At 45.2% G+C, this 25,861-nt stretch overlaps 1 protein-coding gene across 1 annotated transcript in view; it reads left to right on the top strand.

Moving 5' to 3' along the window:
* Nucleotides 1-518: 518 nt before the first annotated feature.
* Nucleotides 519-25,861, top strand: part of GIP (gastric inhibitory polypeptide) — a 164,568-nt gene continuing 139,225 nt past the window's right edge. Inside the window, exons 1-2 of the mRNA XM_029573798.1 lie at nt 519-649; nt 24,585-24,731. Coding sequence (XP_029429658.1) covers nt 570-649; nt 24,585-24,731 — 227 coding nt within the window. The 5' untranslated portion in view covers nt 519-569. The remainder of the gene's footprint in view (nt 650-24,584; nt 24,732-25,861) is intronic.

Here is a 25,861-nt window from a genome sequence, read left to right as displayed (position 1 = left end):
ATCTGACTCCGTCTCCCATCTGCTATCAGGAGAGCACAATACCCCATTGGTCCTCAGTCCATCTGTCTACACTAAGGAAAATAAAATTATCAGGTAAGTAATTTCTCCAATGTTAATTCCTTTTTGGCACTATACATTAATTTTTTTTAGCTGTTAATAGCTACTGGATATTGAGAACAGCACCAGTCTGAATATAGTATTCATAGCACATAAAAATGTATGTCCTGCAATATTCTTTCTAAATGAGTAGCAAAATAAAAAGAGTGAGACACACACACATATCCACAGCTTGCACTTCCCAAGCATAATCAGAAATGCTTTGGGGGTAATTTTCAAAAGCATTTACACAGGTAAAGTGCACTTATGTGTGTAAATCCTATGAACAATTCAATAGCACATATTGTAGCAATTTTCAAAAGTCCACTTACTCAAGTAAAGTGCATTTACACATGTAAAACCCAATTTTAAGCTTTTGAAAATTGGGCCTTTCATGAATTTTTTCTCTTTCCTACAGGTTGAGACATTTTCTGGTCATCAATTGTCCTTTTCTCTTCCATTAAACCAAGAAAATGATGTCCTTCAAAGTTCTCTCTCTGTTCATGGTCTCTCTAACTCTGATCTTTGCTGAGATGGAACCCAATGGCCTCAGGTGGGTTTAAACAGAGGAAAGAGAAGTCGATGAACTAACTTGCATTAAGATCATTGAAACAGGCCATTAACACACAATATTTTTCTCAAAATAATAGTCCATTTACATGATATGTTAAATTGGGCTCACAGACTTTTTTTCACAGTAAAATCTGCATTAAACTGTGGACTTTTATTACAGAAAAAAAAATTAGCTACACTTTCCTGAGGTGTAGTTAAGTTTCATTCAAACTGCTGACCTGGATAATTTTCCATGCAAAAATTAACTGTGCAAAAATTGCCAATGAGCCGATTTGCAGTATTCTTCAGCTCATTAGTCATTTTGCATAATTTTTGCAAATAGTTTAAAAAATGCAAAACCATGCATAGAACAAAAAGGCACAGGTTTAAATTTGACAATGTGATTATGCCATTGTTTCCCATTTCTCTGCACGGTATCATATTTGTGAAGCTGTTCCACAGTTTAGTACATCAGTATTTAAGCATGTTTAAAATACCTACGCTACTTGAATGGAATCTGAAGTGCCTAAAAAGACAGAATATGAATCAAATATCGAAGCAAAACTTCAGGTATGTAGAAGATACTGAAGCAGGATGTTTGATAAGCCTCTCTCAACCTTTTTTTTTACCTTGGAGGACCCCTTCACAGAATTATCAGGTCTCGGGGAACCCCTATATAGAAATTAGAACATCTACAACTCACGGTACATTAGCATGCTCAGTAAATTGTACATATAAGAATCCCATAATCATTGTCAGGGCTCTTTTCAGGAGAGGGGGAGATTATTCTGTGGAGCTATTTTGCCAATATTAGCCTGCTCTTTTTTCTTCGTTCCCCCTTCCACAAATCTTAACTCTTGATCTCTTTTCTAGGCCTACATATGCATAAAGACTTATTTCTGAAACTAAAAATAAAGAATGAAATTTACTTCTTTAATGTGAAATAAGTGCTTGTTGGTTGCTGCACAAATACTCAATTCTGTGTTGAACTTGAGATAAGCACACATAGATTTTATCTTCAACTTAAATGAGACAAAGAAAGCTTGCTCACACATTTATATATTTATGTTCCGCTTTTTCAGCACTCCAAAGCGGATTACATTCCCCAGAGGGCTCACAATCTGACGGGCCGATTCAGTAAAAACGTGGGAGAGCAGACGAACGCCCGCTCTCCCGGCGCGTGCACCGGCCACTCACCGGTGCGCGCGATTCAGTATTCAAATTAGGTGGTGCGGTAGAAACGGGCAAAAGAAGGCGCTAGGGACACTAGCGTGTCCCTAGCGCCTCCTTTTAGCCCGGAGTGGCGGCTGTCAGCGGGTTTGACAGCCGACGCTCAATTTTGCCAGCGTCGGTTCTCGAGCCCGCTGACAGCAACGGGTTCGGAAACGGGTTGAGCGTCCGGTTTTCGGCCCGACAGCCGCCGGCCCAATAAAAATATATTTTTTTTTTTACTTTTTACACCCTTCGGGACCTCCAACTTAATATTGCTATGATATTAAGTCGGAGGGTGCGCAGAAAAGATGTTTTTACTGCTTTTCTGTGCACTTACCCGGTGCCGGCAGAAACTAGCACCTACCTTTGGGTAGGCGCTAATTTCTTAGAGTAAAATGTGCGGCTTGGCTGCACATTTTACTTACTGTATCCCGCACGCATACCTAATAGGGCCATCAACCTGCATTTGCATGTTGAGAGCGCTATTAGGTGCCACGGGTTGGACGCGCATTTTCCTCCCCTTACTGAATAAGGAGTAAGGGAAAACGCGCGTCCAAGAGCAGGCCTGTAAGTTTGTACCTGAGGCAACAGAGGATAAAGTGACTTGCCCAAGGTCACAAGGAGCAGCAGCAGGATTTGAACCCTTATCTCCCTGGTTCAAAGCCTGCTGCTCTAATGGCAGGATGGCATGCAAAGTTAAAAAATGTTTTGGGTTGGGTTTTTTTCAGTCATATCTCTCAAAGACCCTGTGTTAGATATTGAAACTGCAGACCTGTTTCTTGTGATCTGCAATCTATCATTTAAAACAGCCTTGGAACCGGAAGACTGAAGGGTGGCTAATGTGATACTAGTTTTTAAAAAGCGCTCTAGGGGTTGGTCAGGAAAACTATAGACCGGTGAGCCTGACATTGCTGCTGGGCAACATTTTCAAAGCTATTCTAATAACAAAATTACTGACCACATACATAGATGTGGTTTAATGGGGGGAGATGGAGGAAGTCAACATGGTTTTTGTAAAGGGAAGCCTTGCCTTACCAATTTATTAGATTTTTTTTGAAGGTGTAAATGAACATGTAGATAAAGGTGAGCCGGTTGATATAGTGCATTTGGATTTTCAGAAGGTATTTGACAAAGTCCTTCCTGACAGACTCTGCAGGAGACAATGTCCTATTGTGGATTGGTAACTGGATAAAAGACAGGAAACAGAGGACAGAACTAAAGTTCAGTTCAGGAGAAAGGCCATTAGTGAAGTGCCCCAGGAGTCTGTACTGGGGCCTATGCTACTTAGCATGTTCATAAATATTCTAGAAAAGGGAACAATGAGTAAGGTGAGGTGACCAAATTTGCATATAACACAAAATTGTTTTGAGCTGTGAAATAGCAGCAGATTGTGAGGAACTGCAGAAGGACCTAGGAGACTAGGCATCTAAATGGCAGATGCAATTTAATGTGGAAAAGGGCAAAGTGATTCACATAGAGCAGGATTTTAAAAGGGTTACGTGCGTACCCTGAAAACCTGCTCCTGTGCACGCCGGCAATTTTGCATAGGCCCGGCAATGTGCACAAACCCCCGGGACACGTGTAAGTCCCGGGGCTTGAAAAAATGGGTGGAGGGAGGCGGTCTGGGGGCGGGGCGTGGGCATGGCCAGAGGCCTCTCCACTGTTGCTGGGGCTGGCGCGCGCAGTCTACGCCTGCCCAAAGGCAGGCATAAATAAAAAAATAAAGGTAGGGGGGGATTTAGGTAGGGTTGGGGGGCAGGTTAGATAGGGGAAGGGAGAGAAAGGTGGGGGGGGGGGGGCGGAGGGAATGGGGAAAGCCATCGGGGCTCCCCTAGGGCTCAGCGCGCGCAAGGTGCACAAGTGTGCACCCCCTTGTGTGCGTTGACCCTGGATTTTATAACATGCGCGCAGCTGCGTGTGCATGTTATAAAATCAGGCATAGATTTGTGTGTGCCAGGTAGCGCACACAAATCTACGCCCGCGCGTAGGTACAAATATGTACTCACTCAGCGATTCCACGGAGATGGCACTGGGGCTGGAACGGAGGCAGGCCCTCGAAGAGCGACAGCCTGGTTCCAGGGAACAGCTCTGAGGTGAAGGTCAGTGAATAAAATAAGTTAGACTGTTTGCATTTTTAAATAGTCAGTCAATAAGGTAGCAGTAGGTAGGCAGTGAATACACAAGTTAGACTGTTTGTATTTTTAGTCAGTCAATAAGGTAGCAGTAGGTTGGCAGTGAATAAATAAACAAGTTAGACTGTTTGTATTTAGTCAGTCAATAAGGTAGCAGTAGGTAGTGTGTTTATTTTTTAAAAGTCTGCCTGACTATTAAAGTGTCCTCCAGACTTTTAAAGAGCTAAGTGTTTTATTTAATAAATAACTGAGTGCATTGTATTGAAAAACAAAAAAAACACAAAAAAAAAAACCCCACAAAAAAGTAGCCAGAAGCTAGAAATAAGCTAGGAGCAGTATATACCAAAGTAAAAAAGTTGAATAGTTCAGCTCAGTTACTCACCTTGGAAAGGTGTTGAGGTAGTGTGATTAGGTTTGAATAGGGAACAACATTTGTTAATCAAGGGAGCTGTGAGTCACTCAGGCTGACTAACTAAAGTTAGACTGTTTGTAATTCCCAACCCTCCCACCCCTCGCCCACCCACCCCAAGCTCATCCCTTAATTTATAGGCAGGTGCCACTTGCACAAAAAAAAACCAAAAAAAAAAACCCATCAACAAAAACTTTATTGAGAATTCGATCAGACCCCAGTAGGCCACTACCAGACATATAGTGAATTCACTAATACATTTAAAGGAACTTAGACACATTCCTACTCCTATAGCAACCTAAAACTTAACTAGGAACTGATCAAAATTGAGATGAAGGCAGCAGTCCAGCAGCAAGAGGGGGGCTTCCCAGTCTTTTGCATCGAGTGTCACATGTATGATTTTTTACCCACCGGTGAGAAGTTGTACATGTGCATGCGATGCAAAGAGCTCCTGGCTCTCAGAGAACGAGTCCGATCTCTGGAGGCTAGAGTGGCAGACCTGGAGGAGCTGAGGGAGACAGAGAGGTATATAGATGAGACCTTCAGGGACATAGTAGTCCAGTCCCAACTTCAGACTGGCAGCCCTGGTGCTGCCTTGGAGGAAGAAGGTCTCATAATGGGAGAGCACCAACCAGATGTAGCAGGAAAGGATCCTGTAGCAAGGACCTGCTCTCTAGGTGATGCATTGTCCTTTCGCACTGAGGATATCTCCCCAAGGCCTACTGCCCAGGAGGGAAGGGTTAGGTCGGCCGTCATAGTTGGTGATTCGATTATTAGGAATGTAGATAGCTGGGTGGCGGGTGGGCGTGAGGATCGCCTGGTAACATGCCTACCTGGTGCGAAGGTGGCGGACCTCACGCGTCACCTAGATAGGATTTTAGACAGTGCTGGGGAGGAGCCGGCTGTCGTGGTACACGTGGGCACCAACGACATAGGAAAATGTGGGAGGGAGGTTCTGGAAGCCAAATTTAGGCTCTTAGGTAGAAAGCTTAAATCCAGAACCTCCAGGGTAGCATTCTCTGAAATGCTCCCTGTTCCACGCGCAGGTCACCAGAGGCAGGCAGAGCTCCGGAGTCTCAATGCGTGGATGAGACGATGGTGCAAGGAAGAGGGATTCAGTTTTGTTAGGAACTGGGGAACCTTTTGGGGAAGGGGGAGTCTCTTCCGAAGGGATGGGCTCCACCTTAACCAGGGTGGAACCAGACTGCTGGCGCTAACCTTTAAAAAGGAGATAGAGCAGCTTTTAAACTAGAACAAAGGGGAAAGCCGACAGTCGCTCAGCAGCGCATGGTTCGGAGAGATGTATCTTTAAAGGATACTAATGATGCATTAGAATTAGGGCATCCCGACAGTGAGGTTCCAATAATTGGAAAAGTAGTCCAAGTGCCTGTAACTAAAAACTCACCTGAGCTAAAAAATTCTAACTTATCCCTATCAATTAAAAAGCAGAATAAAAATACAATCAAAAAACAAACTTTGAAATGTTTGTATGCTAATGCCAGAAGTCTAAGAAGTAAGATGGGAGAATTAGAATGTATAGCAGTAAATGATGACATAGACTTAATTGGCATCTCAGAGACATGGTGGAAAGAGGATAACCAATGGGACAGTGCTATACCGGGGTACAAATTATATCGCAATGACAGAGAGGAGCAGTCGGGAGGAGGTGTGGCGCTTTATGTCCGGGATGGCATAGAGTCCAACAGGATAAACATCCTGTATGAGACTAAATACAAAATTGAATCTTTATGGGTAGAAATCCTTTGTGTATCAGGGAAGACTACAGTGATAGGGGTATACTACCGTCCACCTGGTCAAGATGGTGAGATGGACAGTGAAATGCTAAGAGAAATTAGGGAAGCTAACCAAATTGGTAGTGCAGTAATAATGGGAGACTTCAATTACCCCAATATAGACTGGGTAAATGTATCATCGGGTCACGCTAGAGAGATAACGTTCCTGGATGGAATAAATGATAGCTTTATGGAGCAATTGGTTCAGGAACCGACGAGAGAGGGAGCAATTTTAGATCTAATTCTCAGTGGAGCACAGGACTTGGTGAGAGAGGTAACGGTGGTGGGGCCGCTTGGCAATAGTGATCATAATATGATCAAATTTGATTTAATGACTGGAAAAGGAACAGTGTGCAAATCCAAGGCTCTCGTGCTAAACTTTCAAAAGGGAAACTTTGATAAAATGAGAAAAATTGTTAGAAAAAAACTGAAAGGAGCAGCTACAAAAGTAAAAAATGTCCAAGAGGTGTGGTCATTGTTAAAAAATACCATTCTAGAAGCACAGTCCAGATGTATTCCACACATTAAGAAAGGTGGAAAGAAGGCAAAACGATTACCGGCATGGTTAAAAGGGGAGGTGAAAGAAGCTATTTTAGCCAAAAGATCTTCATTCAAAAATTGGAAGAAGGATCCAACAGAAGAAAATAGGATAAAGCATAAACATTGGCAAGTTAAATGTAAGACATTGATAAGACAGGCTAAGAGAGAATTTGAAAAGAAGTTGGCTGTAGAGGCAAAAACTCACAGTAAAAACTTTTTTAAATATATCCGAAGCAGAAAGCCTGTGAGGGAGTCAGTTGGACCGTTAGACAATCGAGGGGGTTAAAGGGGCACTTAGAGAAGATAAGGCCATCGCGGAAAGATTAAATGATTTCTTTGCTTTGGTGTTTACTGAAGAGGATGTTGGGGAGGTACCCGTAATGGAGAAGGTTTTCATGGGTAATGATTCAGATGGACTGAATCAAATCACGGTGAACCTAGAAGATGTGGTAGGCCTGATTGACAAACTGAAGAGTAGTAAATCACCTGGACCGGATGGTATACACCCCAGAGTTCTGAAGGAACTAAAAAATGAAATTTCAGACCTATTAGTAAAAATTTGTAACTTATTAAAATCATCCATTGTACCTGAAGACTGGAGGATAGCAAATGTAACCCCAATATTTAAAAAGGGCTCCAGGGGCGATCCGGGAAACTACAGACCGGTTAGCCTGACTTCAGTGCCAGGAAAAATAGTGGAAAGTGTTCTAAACATCAAAATCACAGAACATATAGAAAGACATGGTTTAATGGAACAAAGTCAGCATGGCTTTACCCAGGGCAAGTCTTGCCTCACAAATCTGCTTCACTTTTTTGAAGGAGTTAATAAACATGTGGATAAAGGTGAACCGGTAGATATAGTATACTTGGATTTTCAGAAGGCGTTTGACAAAGTTCCTCATGAGAGGCTTCTAGGAAAAGTAAAAAGTCATGGGATAGGTGGCGATGTCCTTTCGTGGATAGCAAACTGGCTAAAAGACAGGAAACAGAGAGTAGGATTAAATGGGCAATTTTCTCAGTGGAAGGGAGTGGACAGTGGAGTGCCTCAGGGATCTGTATTGGGACCCTTACTGTTCAATATATTTATAAATGATCTGGAAAGAAATACGACGAGTGAGATAATCAAATTTGCAGATGACACAAAATTGTGCAGAGTAGTTAAATCACAAGCAGATTGTGATAAATTGCAGGAAGACCTTGTGAGACTGGAAAATTGGGCATCCAAATGGCAGATGAAATTTAATGTGGATAAGTGCAAGGTGATGCATATAGGGAAAAATAACCCATGCTATAATTACACGATGTTGGGTTCCATATTAGGTGCTACAACCCAAGAAAGAGATCTAGGTGTCATAGTGGATAACACATTGAAATCGTCGGTTCAGTGTGCTGCGGCTGTCAAAAAAGCAAACAGAATGTTGGGAATTATTAGAAAAGGAATGATGAATAAAACGGAAAATGTCATAATGCCTCTGTATCGCTCCATGGTGAGACCGCACCTTGAATACTGTGTACAATTCTGGTCGCCGCATCTCAAAAAAGATATAATTGCGATGGAGAAGGTACAGAGAAGGGCTACCAAAATGATAAGGGGAATGGAACAACTCCCCTATGAGGAAAGACTCGTTTTAGGACGATTAAAATTATCGTCCGATAATTTTAATATCGTCTTAAACCGTTATGGAACACAATACAATAGAGATTCTAACGATTTATCGTTATAAATCGTTAGAATCGTGAGCCGGCACACTAAAACCCCCTAAAACCCACCCCGACCCTTTCAATTAAATCCCCCACCCTCCCGAACCCCCCCCCAAATGAGTTAAATAACCTGCGGGTCCAGCGGCGGTCCGGAACGGCAGCGGTCCGGAACGGGCTCCTGCTCCTGAATCTTGTTGTCTTCAGCCGGCGCCATTTTCCAAAATGGCGCCGAAAAATGGCGGAGGCCATAGACGAACACGATTGGACGGCAGGAGGTCCTTCCGGACCCCCGCTGGACTTTTGGCAAGTCTCGTGGGGGTCAGGAGGCCCCCCACAAGCTGGCCAAAAGTTCCTGGAGGTCCAGCGGGGGTCAGGGAGCGATTTCCCGCCGCGAATCGTTTTCGTAAGGAAAATGGCGCCGGCAGGAGATCGACTGCAGGAGGTTGTTCAGCGAGGCGCCGGAACCCTCGCTGAACGACCTCCTGCAGTCGATCTCCTGCCGGCGCCATTTTCCGTACGGAAAACGATTCGCGGCAGGAAATCGCTCCCTGACCCCCGCTGGACCTCCAGGAACTTTTGGCCAGCTTGTGGGGGGCCTCCTGACCCCCACGAGACTTGCCAAAAGTCCAGCGGGGGTCCGGAAGGACCTCCTGCCGTCCAATCGTGTTCGTCTATGGCCGCCGCCATTTTTCGGCGCCATTTTGGAAAATGGCGCCGGCTGAAGACAACAAGATTCAGGAGCAGGAGCCCGTTCCGGACCGCTGCCGTTCCAGACCGCCGCTGGACCCGCAGGTTATTTAACTCATTTGGGGGGGGGGGTTCGGGAGGGTGGGGGATTTAATTTAAAGGGTCGGGGGTGGGTTTTAGGGGGTTTTAATGTGCCGGTTTTGCGATTTTTAGATTTTTAGATTTTTCACGATTTTTCACGATATTTTACCCCCCCAAACGGCAACAATACGATTCCCTCCCCCTCCCAGCCGAAATCGATCGTTAAGACGATCGAGGACACGATTCACATCCCTAGGAAAGACTAAAGAGGTTAGGACTTTTCAGCTTGGAGAAGAGACGACTGAGGGGGGATAAGATAGAGGTGTTTAAAATCATGAGAGGTCTAGAACGGGTAGATGTGAATCGGTTATTTACTCTTTCGGATAGTAGAAGGACTAGGGGACACTCCATGAAGTTAGCATGGGGCACATTTAAAACTAATCGGAGAAAGTTCTTTTTTACTCAACGCACAATTAAACTCTGGAATTTGTTGCCAGAGAATGTGGTTCGTGCAGTTAGTATAGCTGTGTTTAAAAAAAGGATTGGATAAGTTCTTGGAGGAGAAGTCCATTACCTGCTATTAAGTTCACTTAGAGAATAGCCACTGCCATTAGCAATGGTTACATGGAATAGACTTAGTTTTTGGGTACTTGCCAGGTTCTTATGGCCTGGATTGGCCACTGTTGGAAACAGGATGCTGGGCTTGATGGACCCTTGGTCTGACCCAGTGTGGCATTTTCTTATGTTCTTATGTTCTTATAGTAGTACTCACTGATGTTGAAGATTAGCGAATCCCTCCAGGCAGAAGAGAAGGTAGGAGTAGGCAGCGAGTCAGGGAACATGGGCCCTCAAGGAGCGAGTACCGGTTTCCTGATAGCGACCTGGAGAGCAAGTGAGGCCCCCAAGGAGCAGGTACCCTGTTTGCGTTAGAGAGTCCAATAGAGATTGGAGAAGCAGAGTAGCTGGGTAGGGAGAGCGAATCCCATCCGTAGGATTCCCATAGGATAACCCCCATGCTAACTCAAAGGGTAGCAAACATTGTAGGCTTTAAATATCCGGGCAGTATGACGTCATCACAGGGGGACGCCCCGGAGGTTCATGCCAAGTAGGAAATAAGAAGAAGGGCTGCGCGGCGCGCGCGCCCTATGGTACAAGTGGAGCATGGCGGGAGGCAGCAGGAGGCAGCGGAGAGGACGGCAGGCAGATGCCGCGGTAGCCAGGCATCCATCCGCAGCATGAGGAGGAGCAAACAAAGAGAGGTAGGCAGAGTGAAGTGTCAGAAAGGGACAGTTGCAAAAGAACCCCCCCTTCAAAGGGTGGACTCCTCTGCGGGTACCAGGTTTTGGTTTCCAAGAATGCGAGAGACGAACTGATAGAGCATCTCTTTGTCAAGGATATTAGCCAGCGGCTCCCAAGAATTATCTTCGGGCCGAAACCTTCCCATGAGAGAAGGTATTCCCAGATTATGCTTCGTTTGCGGGCATCAAGAATGGCTTCGACCTTGTATTCTAGGCCATCTTCTGCATTAATAGGAGATGGTTCCTGAGTTTTGGAAGAGAATTCACTGATGATGAGTGGTTTCAGAAGTGAAACATGAAAAGCGTTATGGATGTTCAATCCAGGTGGTAACTTCAGACTGTAGGTAACATTGCCAAGACGTCGGAGGATGTTGGGGAGATACCAGTTCTGGAGACTGTTTTCAGGGGTGATGAGTCAGACGAACTGAACAAAATCACTGTGAACCTGGAAGATGTAGTAGGCTAGATTGACAAACTAAAGAGTAGCAAATCACCTGGACCAGATGGTATGCATCCTAGGGTACTGAAGGAACTCAAAAATGAAATTTCTGATCTAGTAGTTAAAATTTGTAACCTATCATTAAAATCATCTATTGTACCTAAAGACTGGAGGGTGGCTAATGTAACCCCAATATTTAAAAAAAGGCTCCAGGGGCGATCCGGGTAACTATAGACCAGTGAGCCTGACTTCAGTGCTGGGAAAAATAGTGGAAACTATTCTTAAGATCAAAATCGTAGAGCAAATAGAAAGACATGGTTTAATGGAACACAGTCAACATGGATTTACCCAAGGGAAGTCTTGCCTAACAAATCTGCTTCATTTTTTTGAAGGGGTTAATAAACATGTGGATAAATGTGAACCGGTAGATGTAGTGTATTTGGATTTTCAGAAGGCATTTGACAAAGTCCCTCATGAGAGCCTTCTACAAAAACTAAAAAGTCATGGGATAGGAGGCGTTGTCCTTTTGTGGATTACAAACTGGTTAAAAGACAGGAAACAGAGAGTAGGATTAAATGGTCAATTTTCTCAGTGGAAAAGGGTAAACAGTGGAGTGCTTCAGGGATCTGTACTTGGACCGGTGCTTTTCAATATATATATAAATGATCTGGAAAGGAATACGAGTGAGGTTATCAAATTTGCGGATGATACAAAATTATTCAGAGTAGTTAAATCACAAGCGGACTGTGATACATTACAGGAGGACCTTGCGAGACTGGAATATTGGGCATCCAAATGGCAGATGAAATTTAAAGTGGACAAGTGTAAGGTGTTGCATATAGGGAAAAATAACACTTGCTGTAGTTACAAGATGTTAGGTTCTGTTTTAGGAGATACCACCCAGGAAAAAGATCTAGGCATCACAGTTGATAATACTTTAAAATCGTTGGCTCAGTGTGCTGCAGCAGACAAAAAAGCAAACAGAATGTTAGGAATTATTAAGAAGGGAAAAGTTAATAAAATAGAAAATGTCATAATGCCTCTATATCGCTCCATGGTGAGACCGCACATTGAATACTGTGTACAATTCTGGTTCCCGCATCTCAAAAAAGATATAGTTGTGATGGAGAAGGTACGGAGAAGGGCAACCAAAATGATAAAGGGGATGGAACAGCTCCCCTATGAGGAAAGGCTGAAGAGGTTGGGGCTGTTCAGCTTGGAGAAGAGACGGCTGAGGGGGGATATGATAGAGGTCTTTAAGATCATGAGAGATCTTGAACAAGTAGATGTGACTCATTTATTTACATTTTCGAATAATAGAAGGACTAGGGGGCATTCCATGAAGTTAGCAAGTAGCACATTTAAGACTAATCGGAGAAAATTATTTTTTACTCAACGCACAATAAAGATCTGGAATTTGTTGCCAGATGATGTGGTTAGTGCAATTAATGTAGCTGGGTTCAAAAAATGTTTGGATAAGTTCTTGGAGGGGAAGTCCATTAACGGCTATTAATCAAGTTACTTAGGGAATAGCCACTGCTATTAATTGCATCAGTAGCATGGGATCTTCTTAGTGTTTGGGTAATTGCCAGGTTCCTGTGGCCTGGTTTGGCCTCTGTTGGAAACAGGATGCTGGGCTTGATGGACCCTTGGTCTGACCCAGCATGGCAATTTCTTATGTTCTTATGATAGGGAATGGTCCAACATAGCGAGGAGCAAATCGAGAGGGTAACTTCAGTCTAATGTGCTTAGTGGATAACCAGACTTTGTCACCAGGTTGAAAGACAGGCGCTTTGGAATGATGAGCGTCGTAAAACCTTTTGGCTCGATCACTCGCTTTGAGTAGCCTTGCTTTCGTCTGAGTCCATTATTGATGGATTTCTTCAGCAGTGGATTGAGCTGCTGGGGATGTCACTGAGAGCTTCAGTGGAAGTGGTGGAGATTTATTTATTTTATTTATTAATTAACAGCTTTTCTATACCGACATTAAAGTACACATCATATTGGTTTACATAATAACGAAAGGTGGAAAGTACAATTAACAAGGGATGGGGGGAGGACAACTGAAAGAAGGTTCCATAACAATGAACCTGACAAACTAAATAAAGGAGAGAAACAGGATAGAGGTAACATGATTGCCTTAAAGAAATCAATCGCCTCCTCTCGAGTCTAAACCTGATATTAAATACAGCCAAGACGGAACTCCTTATCATCTCACCAGAAAATAGCAACCCACCTCCATGTCCTCTAACCCACCCTCGTTCCACCCAAACAAGGGACTTAGGCACAATTATCGACAACCGTCTTAATTTAAAATCCTTCATCAAACAAACTACTAAAGACGGATTCTATAAACTTCAGGTACTTAAAAGAATCAAACCGCTCCTTCACATGCGAGACTTCAGAACGGTCCTTCAAGCAGTTATCTTTCTAAGATAGACTACTGCAATTCTATCTTATTAGGTCTCCCTTTCGCTTCCATTAAACCCCTTCAGATGCTTCAGAATTCAGCTGCGAGAATTCTGACTAACACCAGGAGAAGAGACCACATCTCTCCTATTCTCAAGAACTTGCACTGGCTGCCAATACACTTTAGAATTATCCACAAATCCCTCACTATCATCTACAAGGCTATCCATCACCAAGCATCCCTCGATCTACAAATTCCATTCAGAAGGCACACATCCACCAGACCCATCAGAGAAGCCTACAGAGGATCACTCCTCGTTCCACAAACCAAAACCACTCACCACCTAACCTACAGAGACCGAGCCTTTTCCACAGCCGGACCTTCACTATGGAACTCTATTCCTCCCGATCTAAGACAAGAACCATGCCTTCCTTCTTTCAGAAAAAGGCTTAAGACATGGCTATTTAAGCAAGATCCCAATTGAAAGACAATAACATCTTATAAGAGACTACACAATATTATGTACATAATTAATGTAAATAATTAATCTTTACTACTCAATTATCTTACTCTAATTCTCTCCCCAGTTATATGACCCTGTTGTAATGTAACTTTATCTCTTCGCACTTGTTTATGTTCTGTTTTTGTGCACACCCTCTTGTTATATGTAAACCGGCATGATGGGTTCTAATCTCGAATGCCGGTATAGAAAAAACTATAAATAAATAAATAAATAAATAAATAAATAAATAAATGATTAACAAGTATGGGAATATACAGATTATCCAGGATTACTTGATTTACAAATTTACAAATGGAATTGATAAGATTACTTGAATTACAGGGTTATTTTACACCAATTACATAGGGTTTAGCAGGGTTACAAATATACTAGATTAAGTAGGCGAGGGATGGGGGGGAAGGAGGGTGATATCAAAAGAATTAATCCGGAAAGGCCTGGTGAAAAGCCAGGTTTTTAGCAATTTCAGATGGAGAACATCCATATACCACTTTGAACGGTGTTAATCCAGTTGATGTTGCTGGATGAGAGTTAATGGCGAATTCAGCCTTGGTAACAGTTCGGCCCAATTATTTTGACAACAACTCACATAGGCCCGAATGAACTGTTTCAGGGTCCTATTCATCCGTTCTGTTTGGCCATTAGATTGAGGATGATAGGCAATGTATAACTAGAGAGATAATCCAAGAGTTTGCACAGGGCCTTCCAGAATCTTGCCGTGAACTGTGATCCTCGATCCGAGACTATGTGCTTCGGTAGGGGCCGTGGAGTCGAAAGATATGAATTAGAAGAGCTTCAACAAGTTCTGATGCTGAAGGCAAGCCAGGTCGTGCCACAAAGTGGGGGCCATCTGCTGAAGCGGTCGAACTGTGACCCAGATGGTATTCATACCTCCAGAAAGGGGAAGATCAACTACAAAATCAGTAGCGATATGCGTCCAGGGCTGTTCCGGAGCTGGAAGCAGTTGCAGCAATCCCCACGGTTGGCCAGAAGTAGGTTGTGCTTGGCACAGTTGGTACATGGTGCCACACAGGAGAGAGTTTCTTCCTTGATAGTTGGCCACCAATAATACTTTTGTAGCTTTAGCAGGGTAAGGCATTGACCAGGATGGCCAGCCAGCTCGGAATCATGATTTTCAGTTATATGGTCCCTCCCTCTTTTTTCCCATCAGTATTCTGGCTGCAGTATTTTGAAGTATCTGGAGTGGTCCTTATCGATGTGCTTGGGAGTCCTAGTAAGAGTGCATTGCAGTAGTCAGTGCTGGAAAAGATAAGTGTTTGCAATACTGTTCTGAAGTGGGCGGGTGTGAGTAATGGTTCAATCGTCTGAGGACCATAAGTTTTAATAGTTGGTGAACCCCAGAAATCGTCTCAGGGCCTTCAAGGCTGGTAATTTGGGACCAATTCCTGATACTTTCTAATTTTGGGGGGATCCATCTGGAAGCCATCTTTAGACACAATGTAGCCAAGAAAAGGCACGGAGTCTTTATGGAATTCCGCACTTGGATAATTTGGCGTAGAGTCGATGTTCTCGGAGTCTTAGTAGAACTTGCTTGACGTCTTCTAGATACGTAGACAAATTCTGAGAAAAATATCAGGATGTCATCTAGGTACACCACGACACTCTTGTACAACAAATCCCGCAGAATGTCATTCATCATGTTCTAGAACGCAGTGGGTGTGTTGCACAGGCCGAAGGGCATTATTAAGTACTCAAAATGACCATCTCGAGCGTTGAAAAGCCGTTTTCCACTCGTCGCCACTGCGAATCCGGACTAAGTTGAAGGCCCCCCTTCAGGTCAAGTTTCGAAATATCTTGGCCCCTTGAAGCCGGTCAAACAGCTCTGAGATTAGAGGCAGGGGGTATCGGTCTTTAATCGTAATCTCGTTCAGACCTCGATAATCGATACAAGGACGTAAAGTTCCGTCCTTCCTCCCCACAAAGAAGAATCCGGTGCCACCTGGCGACTTTGAAGGACTAATGAAACCTTTCTGTAAATTCTCAATGTACTTGGACATAGCCTTGTTCTCTATTGCAGAGAGAGGATAGACACGTCCTTTAGGAGGTTCAGTATTTGGTTTCATCAGCCGAATGGCACAGTCGTAATCTGTGTGGAGGGAGGATGTCAGCAGCTTCTTTGGAAAACACATCACTGAATAATGCGTACTGAGGCAGCAGTCCTGCCATTACTGGAGTTGTAGGCATGCAGGGAACAGGAGAAACTTCCTTGAGGCATCTGCCATGACAACCTGGGCCCCAGCGGGACAGTTTCAAGGAGGACCAGTCAAATTGAGGCTGATGCATCTGCAACCAGGGGTAACCCCAGAACGATAGGGTGCATGGCCTTCTCTAACACAAAGAAGGAATTTGTCTCAGTATGGAGGGTTCCGGTGTGAAGAGTCACTGGTTCAGTACGACAAGTCACATCACCGGGCAAAGGTTCTCCATGGATGGAAGACAAGAGTAGTGGAGCTTCTAAAGTAACGAGGGGAATCCTCAAATGTTCCACTAGTCATCGAAGTATAAAGTTGCCTCCTGCCCCCGAATCCACAAGGGCAAAAGTTTGGATTGTAGACGGTCCCGCAAGTCAGGGAGACTGTAGAGAGAGTGGAGGGGAAGGCCTAGTAAGGCTTAAGAACAGTCATTCTGGCAGGACTTAGGCCCATCTGTTTTTCCGGATGAATAGAGCATGTTGGGACGTCGTGACCAGCTTGTCCAACAGTACATACATAGGCCATGCCTCTTCCGAAGTCTTCTCTCTTTTGAAGTCAAATGACTGCGACCAAGTTGCATTGGTTCTTCTTCACTGGCAACAGGAGCTGCTGGAACCACCCGAAGTGCAAGTTTAGCACGAGTCTCCTTCTGAACCGGTCCTTTATTGGGCTTGAGTTCTTTCATCACCTTATCACAAAGCCGGTGGTCGATTCTAGTAGCCAAAGGCACTAGCTCATCCAGCGAGTCAGGTGTCTCTCAAGCCGGCAAGCTAGTCCTTCAAGCGGGTATTCAGACCTCTGAAGAAGAGAGTTTTCAGGCACCTAGGTTCCCAGCATAATTCTGTAGGCAAGAGTCTTGAACTCTATTGGCAAAATCAGCCAGTGGTCGGTTACCCCTTGCTTCACGTCTACCAGGTCAGAACCAGCAACAGTCACTCGAGCAGGATCCATCAAAAACGGATTTAATAATTCTATAAATCCCTCAATATCCTGCAGGATTGGATCCTTGCGCTCCCCACAGCGTTGAGGCCCAAGACAAGGCCCTTCCATCAAGATAAGATAGAATATAAGTAGTCTTGGCGTAGGCTGTGGGGAAGTGTGCAGGCTGTAATACAAAAGGCATGCAGCATTGGTTAGGAAACCTCTAGTCCTTTGAATCTCTCCCGAGAATCAAACTGGAGCAGCCAGAGGTACCATAGTCTTTATAGTTACTTCAGGTAACTGACCTTCATTACTGGAAGTGGCGCCTTGTGTCTTCTGTGCTTGTAGCTGATGAAACACTGAAGTGAGTTTCTTCAATGCGGCTTGTTGGTTCATCTATACGAAGGGCCAGGCCAGGGATGGCCTGTAAGGCCATCCCTGGCCTGGCCATCTGGCTGTGCCGGATCCATGGAGTTAGCAATCTGTTGTAAACTGTGAGGTTTGGGTGGACCCTTGGACACTGAGGCAGCTGACCACGCCAACGAGGGGAAGTCCCATGAGGGGCCACAGGTCAGGCTTAGCTCAGGACACACAAATACAGAGTTTGATCTTTTATTAGACTGTGTAAGGAAGCCACCAGAGGTGGCAGTAGTGAGCAGCTGGAATAGCCCGGCAGGCTGGTATCCCTCAGGAGGCTGGAACAGTGACTCCTCCGGTAGCAGTGCTGTAGTGGAAAGAACTGAGAGAATGAGTACAGTGGAGAATATATAAGACCCCAGTATGGAGATCCCCAGGGTAGGAAGAGCAGACCCTCGAGGAGCGAGTATCTGAACCCCTGAGAGCTGGGAGGCTTGCAGATGATGTACTCACTCAGCGGTTCCACGGAGATGGCACTGGGGCTGGAACAGAGGCAGGCCCTTGAGGAGCGAGTGCCTAGTTCCAGGGAACAGCTCTGAGGTGAAGATGGTAGTACTCACTGATGTTGGAGATTAGAGAATCCCTCCAGGCAGAAGAGAAGGTAGGAGTAGGCAGCGAGTCAGGGAACATGGGTCCTCGAGGAGCGAGGTACCGGTTTCCTGATAGCGACCTGGAAAGCAAGTGAGGCCCCCAAGGAGCAGGTACCCCGTTAGCGTTAGAGAGTCCAATACAGATTGGAGAAGCAGAGTAGCTGGGTACGGGAGAGCGAGCAACATTGGCTAGCGAGCAACGAAGGCTAGCAAACATTGTAGGCTTTAAATATCCGGGCAGTATGACGTCATCATGGGGGGACGCCCCGGAGGTTCGCGCCAAGTAGGAAATAAGAAGAAGGGCTGTGCAGCGCGCATGCCCTATGGTACAAGCAGAGCATGGCGGGAGGCAGCGCCCAAGCCGGTCCGGGGATGCTGGAGAGGACGGCAGGTAGACGCCGCGGTAGCCAGGTGTCCATCCGCAGCATGAGGAGGAGCAAACAAAGAGAGGTAGGTGGAGTGAAGCCGTCGGAAAGGGACGGTTGCAACAGATTTATTTGGAAAGAAATAGAGAACAAAACTGAGAATATCCTAACTTCGTATAGATCCATGGTGCAACCACACCTTGAGTATTGTGTGCAGTTCTGGTCACTCCATCTCAAAAAAGACATAGCGAACATAGAAAAGTTACAGATTAGGGCTCTTTAGTTTGGAGAAGAGACAAAGAGGATATGATTGAAATTTCTAAAATCATGAGTGGGGTAGAACAAGTAAATAGGGAACATTAATTTACCCATTCAAACAACAGTAGGACTAGGGGAACTCTATGAAACCAGCAACTGGCAGATTTAAAACAAACCATAGAAAGTAATGTTTCTTGTACTGTAAAGCTATGAAATTGCCTTGACATAGAGGAAGTGGTCAAGGCATTAACATAGTGAGGATCAAGAGGACTGGACAAGTTCCTGAGGAAAAGTCCACAAACACTTATTAGCCAGGTAGACTTAGAAAGCCAGCACTTATCCCTGGCAGTGAGATACAAGAAATAAATCAACTATTGGGAATCTGCTGGGTACTTGTGACCCGGACAGGCCACTGTCAGAGACAGAATGCTGGGCTCAGTGGACGTTGGGCTGACCAGCATGGCACTCATGTTTTATTTAAATAAGGTTAAAAATAAAAATAACCAGAAATGAAATATCAGAATGAAATGTAGCACATGTGTTGACTCACTGTCAGAAGAATTAAAGGAACTATTTAGGACCCTCACACAAGCTGAGCCACATAGCTGGGATCCAATTAATTCATATCAAATCATAAGTTTAACATTCTCCATTTTTAATGCTGTAAATAATGTAAAATTCTTCAGAATTTCTGATGCCCAATAACTAGATCTGATAACATACATGTTTCAAATTATGAAAAAACAGAGCCTGGTAAGTAACCCACAATAACAACTGTCAAAAGCAAAGGGAAACCTAAACACTAAGGGGTAGATTTTCAAAACTTACGCGCATAAAAGCCGGGGTTTTATGCACGTGGCTGGGCCATATGTACACTGGGCCAATTTTCAAATGGCCCCAGCCATGCGTTTAAGTCCTGGGGCTAGAAAAAGGGGCGGTCCTGGGCCGGGGCTAGAGGCGCCCGGCACAGCAGCCATGTGCCATGCACACGTTTTAAATCGCGCATCTATGTGCGCGCACATGGACGCGAAAGCGTAACTTTTGAAAATCTACCCCTAATTACATAACAAGGGCTTGACTAGAAACGTATCAGCAAGCCAGATGGCGTGTTCAAGAAATTGAACCACCCGATCTTTTCAATCATCCACCTTATAATTAAGGGGCGGATTTTAAAAGCCCTGCGCGCCAGCGCGCCTATTTTGCATAGGCCGCCGGCGTACGTAAAGCCCCGGGACACGCATAAGTCCCGGGGCTTTCGAAAAAGGGGCGGGAGGGGGTGTGTCCGGGGGCGTTCCCGAAACGACGCGGTGTTTTGGGGGCGGGCCCGGTGGCGTGGGCCGGCCCGGGGGCGTGGTCGAGGCCTCCGGACCAGCCCCCGGGGCCGGAACACGAGCGGGGCTGCCGGCCAGCACGCGCAAAGTTGCTGAAAGCAGGCGTAACTTTGCCGACAAAGGTAGGGGGGGGTTTAGATAGGGCCGGGTGGGTGGGTTAGGTAGGGGAAGGGAGGGGAAGGTGGGGGGAGGGCGAAGGAAAGTTCCCTCCGAGGCCGCTCCGAAATCGGAGCGGCCTCGGAGGGAACAGGCAGCGCCGCTGGGCTCGGCGCGCGCAGGTTGCACAAATGTGCACCACCTTGCGCGCGCCGACCCCGGATTTTATAAGATACGCGCGGCTACACGCATATCTTATAAAATCCAGCGTACTTTTGTTCGCGCCTGGTGCGCGAACAAAAGTACGCGATCGCGTATTTTTTTAAGATCTACCCCTAAGTGAACAGAAATACTGCTATAATCAACAAAATAAGTTAAACACAATAATGTCCTCAAATAAATATGTTTCAACTAGTTTTATTTATTTATTTATTTATTTATTTATTTAACATTTTTCTATACTGGTCGTTTGGTGGGAACCGTCACAACGGTTTACATTAAGGCACATAAAAATGAAGCTAACGTATCTTAAGTTACATAGGTGCCATTTAAGGATTGGTAACAATCATCCTGATGATGAGATTCCAAAGGAAGGCCGATATGGCCGATGTTTTGCTTGAAAACGTTTCATCAGGGGTCACACATCAATAATCTATTTTCAAACATAGAGACTATAAGAAATAAAAATAAATAAAGTCATCATTTTAATAGAAAACTTTGCAGCCCAATAGCAAGTACTGTCAGATCGGACCAAACAGGTCTCCGCATTTTTCAAAGCAAAGTGAAACCGGAAGGAAGTTGACACTGCTTAAATATATTCATGATGAAATCACGTAGAACGTATGAGGACCTAAAAGAGAACTTATATCAATGTTGAATAATGCCTGAACAAAGATGTGAAAGAGAACTTGAACTGATTAATTTAAAAAAATGCTTAGATCACAATCAGCATTTAAACCAACAGGCACAATAGAATGCAATTTATGAATCCACTGTTGTTCTGATCGTAAAGTTGTGAATTCAAATCACCACCCCCCGCCACCCGATCTGAGGCTGATCAATTGCACAGAAACATAAGTCAACAAAGATGTGTGAAAATTCATCGCAATGGGAAACCAAAGGAGCATTTTCTTTGTGATGAAGCAGTGGCCGATTGATGTTCATTCATCAGAGTCTTAAGCATTTGAGACGTTTTTTCCAATATAAATCTTCTTATAAGGACATTCAATCAAATAGATTATTGCTGCGCACATTATAAAATCCTGGGCAGCGTGCGCAAATTGGGGGTGGAATATCACAAAATTGCGTGGCGATGAGATCGGGGCTTTCCCCAGTTCCTTCCCAGTCCGCTCCAATTAAGGAGCAGACTGTGAGGGAACTTTCCTACCCCCGTACCCTAACTTCCCTTCCCCCCTCTCCCTACCCTCTAAAATTTTTTTTAAAAAATATTTTTACCTTTTGTTTTGCTAGTTTACTTCAGGGCCTGACCTTAAGTAACTTGCACACGCCGGCAGCTGGCTGGTGTGCGAGGTTCCAGGGCAGCGAGGAATGGCGTTGTCCCGGGCTGCCCCGCTCTGCCCCTGGCACTTACACATGTCCCCGGATTTACGCACATGGCCGGGCCCGTTTGAAAATTGGCCCGGCATGCGTAAGGCCCGGGATTTACTCGCGCCAGGGTTTTAAAACCCAGCCTTTATTGCTTTAATTTTATCACTCATGGCTCACCCCCACTCCTTCGAATAATAGAAGGACTAGGGGTGTGGTTAGGAGCAGATTTTCAAAGGGATACGCGTGTACCCCCCGAAAACCTGCCCCAAGTTCCCCCTGCGCGCGCCGAGCCTATGTTGAATAGGCTCGGTGATGCGCGCAAGTCCCGGGGCTTTGCTAGGGGGGCTTTTCTAATAAAGGTGGGGGGGGGTTAGATAGGGCTGGGGGGGGGGGGGTTAGGTAGGGGAAGGGAGGGGAAGGTGCCGGGGGGGGGGGGGGGGGGTTGGGGTAGAGGGGACAGAGGCAGGTTGCGCGGCTTGGCACGCGCAGGCTGCCGATTTTGTGCAGCCTTGCACGCGCCGACCCCGGATTTTAAAAGATACACGCGGCTACGCGCGTATCTATTAAAATCCGGCGTACTCTTTTAAAATTTGCCCCTTAGTGTAGCTGGGTTCAAAAAAGGTTTGGATAAGTTCTTGGAGGAGAAGTCCATTAACTGCTATTAATCAAATTGACTTAGGAAATAGCCATTGCTATTAATTGCATCAGTAAAATGGGATCTTCTTAGTGTTTGGGTAATTGCCAGGTTCCTGTGGCCTGGTTTGGCCTCTGTTGGAATCAGGATGCTGGGCTTGATGGACCCTTGGTCTGACCCAGCATGGCAATTTCTTATGTTCACCTCTAGAGGTGGCAAGGGGAGTGGACTTTTACATGATGGGGGACTTTAGGGCTGTCGTGGCCCTGTAAGAGGCATCGCAGGAGCACTGGATGCTCATAAGCATCCTGATGCCTCAGGGAAATATTAGCTATACAATTGCTGAGTTATAATTAACTTTCAGAAAAATAACACAGCTTGCATTTGTTGAGGCAAGCTGCATTATTTTATTTACATAAATCACTTAATAACAAATTGCTTACATCCATTTGCAAAACTTTTGCAGCAAAGCAGCTCATTAAATAATTACTTTATTTTGGGTAAAATATCCCAGATATTGCTGCGATAGGTATTTGTTGTACAATAAGGGGTAGATTTTCAAACTATGCGAATAGGCCTACTTTTGCTGGCGCATCAGGCGCAAGCAAAAGTACGCTGGATTTTAGTAGATACGCGCGGAGCCGCGCGTATCCACTAAAATCCTGGATCGGCGCGCGCAAGGCTATCAATTCTGTATAGCCGGCGCGCGCCGAGCCGCGCAGCCTACCCCCATTCCCTCCAAGGCCGCTCCGAAATCGGAGCAGCCTCGGAGGGAACTTCCTTTTGCCCTCCCCTCACCTTCCCCTCCCTTCCCCTACCTAACCCACCCACCCGGCCCTGTCTAAGCCCCCCCCTTACCTTTGTCGGGGGATTTATGCCTCCCTCTGGGAGGCGTAAATCCCCGCGCATCAGCGGGCCTCCTGCGCGCCGGGACGCGACCTGGGGGGCGGGTCCGGAGGGCACGGCCACGCCCCTGGGCCGCCCCGGGCCGTAACCACGCCTCTGGGTCCGCCCCCGAAACGCTCCCAGCACGCCCCCTAAACGCCGCGCGGTTCGGGCCCGCCCCCGACACGCCCCCCTCGGAGAACCCCGGGACTTACGCGAGTCCCGGGGTCTGCGCGCGCTGGTGAGCCTATGTAAAATAGGCTCACCGGCGCGCAGGGCCCTGCTCGCCTAAATCCGCCCGGATTTGGGCGGATTTAGGCGAGCAGGGCTCTGAAAATCCGCCCCTAAATGCCTAAAGCGGCTTAGTAAATATATTTCTTAATCTATTACTAAGTGGAAAATATAAAAATGTGGTTTACATAAAAAGAATAAACAAAGTCTACATATAATATAAATTTTTGCATTTGCATAGGATCCTAAACTACAGCATGTTAGAATAAATCACATACAAAAACAATAAATTATTTCCCAAAAAAGTTTACAATAAGTGCATCTATAGATTTACTATAGATTTATAATTTTTCTTGTGTTCTGAACTGTGCTCATTTGATGGATCAGCAGACAACAAATGTTTATTTATTTATTTATTTATTTTAGTCTTTTTCTATACCGGCATTCGCATTGGGTAACGCATCATGCCGGTTTACAATTAACAAGGAGTGACAAAAGGAAAATAATAAGAACATTAACAAGTGCTAAAAGAAAAAAAATAGCAGTTACAATAAAACAGGGACATAATACAACTTGGAACGGTGAAGAGGCGATAGTAAATTTAACAGTGAAAAATAAAAAGAAAAAACCTGCCAATTTAAAGAGATTGAAAAGATTAAGGAGTTGGCAAAGTTGTTGATTGCTCTGTTTGGTGGGCAGAGTTAATTAAGGTGATTTAAAAGTTCAGTTGGTGTCTGGAAAGGCTTTCATGTTCTTAAATAAATAAATATACCAAATGTACCAAATATTAAAGTTGTTTAAGTAGGAAGGGATTTTTGACTGATGGGGTAATTTTGTAATATCGCTCATTTATTTATTTAAATAGGTTAGCTGGCACATAAATACATAAGTTCACTTTGAAATGTATCTGGGCAATAGCACATGCACACATTGCAACCTGCTATTTGGTGTGTATAGTTTTGCTGAGACATTTTGAAATAAAAAAAAAAAAAGTTTGCATGTAAATCCCAACTCCACCTCCTGGAATGCTTCTCCTCATGCACAGAAAAGTACATGCTGTGAACTCCAGTATTAAAGTGTTTACATATGTTGTGAGATCTGCTTGTATCTTACTTCTTAGATATTCTACAATTTAAATGCACCAATTTAACTTTGTATGTTACTAAATTTAAATGAAAAAAACTCAACTACATTTAAGAATCTTTAATATTCTCTTTCCTTCCAGAGCTACTGTGAGCAGTCAGAGCTCACGACCCTTACAGAGACGCTATTCAGAGGCCATACTAGCCAGTGACTACAGCAGGACAGTGGATAACCTACTTAAAAAGGACTTTGTGAATTGGTTACTGAGCAGAAGAGAAAAGAAGAGCGAGTATGTTCATTATATTCTCTTTACCCTTAAATAACACTATGGTTATAAAATGTAATGGATTGATTGAAAGCTATGGCTCATTATCCAGAGATTAATGTTCAAGATAACACATATCATCTACAGAAGGGATGCACACTGTCCCCAAGCTCCCATGCAGCAAAAGCACCAGGTGCAAGAGGTTACTGTGACAGAGCCACTTAGCAATAGCCATCATAATGCAATCAGATTTCAGATAATCACTAGGACGATATTGTGTAAAACTACTGCAGTAGTACAAAACTCTACAATGGAAGATTATGAAAGAATGAAGAAATCAGAAAAAAAACCCCTAAAAGGAGCGGTTACAAAGTGTTGGGCTGAGGCGGGGTTGGCACTACCTGCAGGAGGTGGTCCCCTCCCTGGGTCCCCGTCATTGGCAGGCGGATCAGAGCAGTGCAGTGACCCCACTAGACCTTCACCACTACCAACCCTCGTTCCCTGCAGGTTGAGCCCTTGGGTACCGGGGCTGGCTGGACTTAGGCGCGGGTCTCTGAGCTACGAATCCAGGAGAATGACAGGCAAAAGCAGAACCAGACAGGCTGAGGTCAGGGCAGGCAGCAGACAGACGAATCCAGGGAACAGGCCAAAGGTCAGGGCAGTCAGCAGACAAAATCCGGGAAACAAGCTAAAGGTCAGGACAGGCAGCAGACAGATGAAATCTGAAGAACGTACCAGGGTCGAAGCCAGAAGAACCATCAGAGGAGCAGGACAGCGAGTCCAGGTCAGGGCTCAGGGCCAGGAGGAGAGGTGAGGAAGAGCAGGAGCTGGAACATGGAGAAGTAGGAACTGGAAACTGGAACACGGAGAAGCAGGAACTGGAGCTGGAACACGGAGAAGCAAATTGCTGACTCTGGAGAGTGCGACCTGTTGCTGAGGCAAGGTTTGAGCAGCAGGGGTTGCCTTAAATAGGCCTTCCTTGTTGAAATGGACATCCGGGGGCCGCAGGGAGCTTTCCTGCCGTGGCCCCTTTAAATGTTGTAAGGAGCCGCGCAAAGGACTGAGGCAGGCAGCGCGGTGACGGCAGTACCCGGCTCCCCACTATGCGGGAAGGAAGCGGCAGTGGCAGCTCCGGGGTGCCAGAAAGAAGGGCT

The sequence above is a fragment of the Rhinatrema bivittatum genome, chromosome 12, assembly GCF_901001135.1.
Source record: "Rhinatrema bivittatum chromosome 12, aRhiBiv1.1, whole genome shotgun sequence".
In the NCBI taxonomy this organism is placed as follows: Eukaryota; Metazoa; Chordata; class Amphibia; order Gymnophiona; family Rhinatrematidae; genus Rhinatrema; species Rhinatrema bivittatum.
The sequence above is the reverse complement of the archived record's forward strand: the minus strand, read 5'-3'. Positions and strand labels throughout refer to the sequence as shown.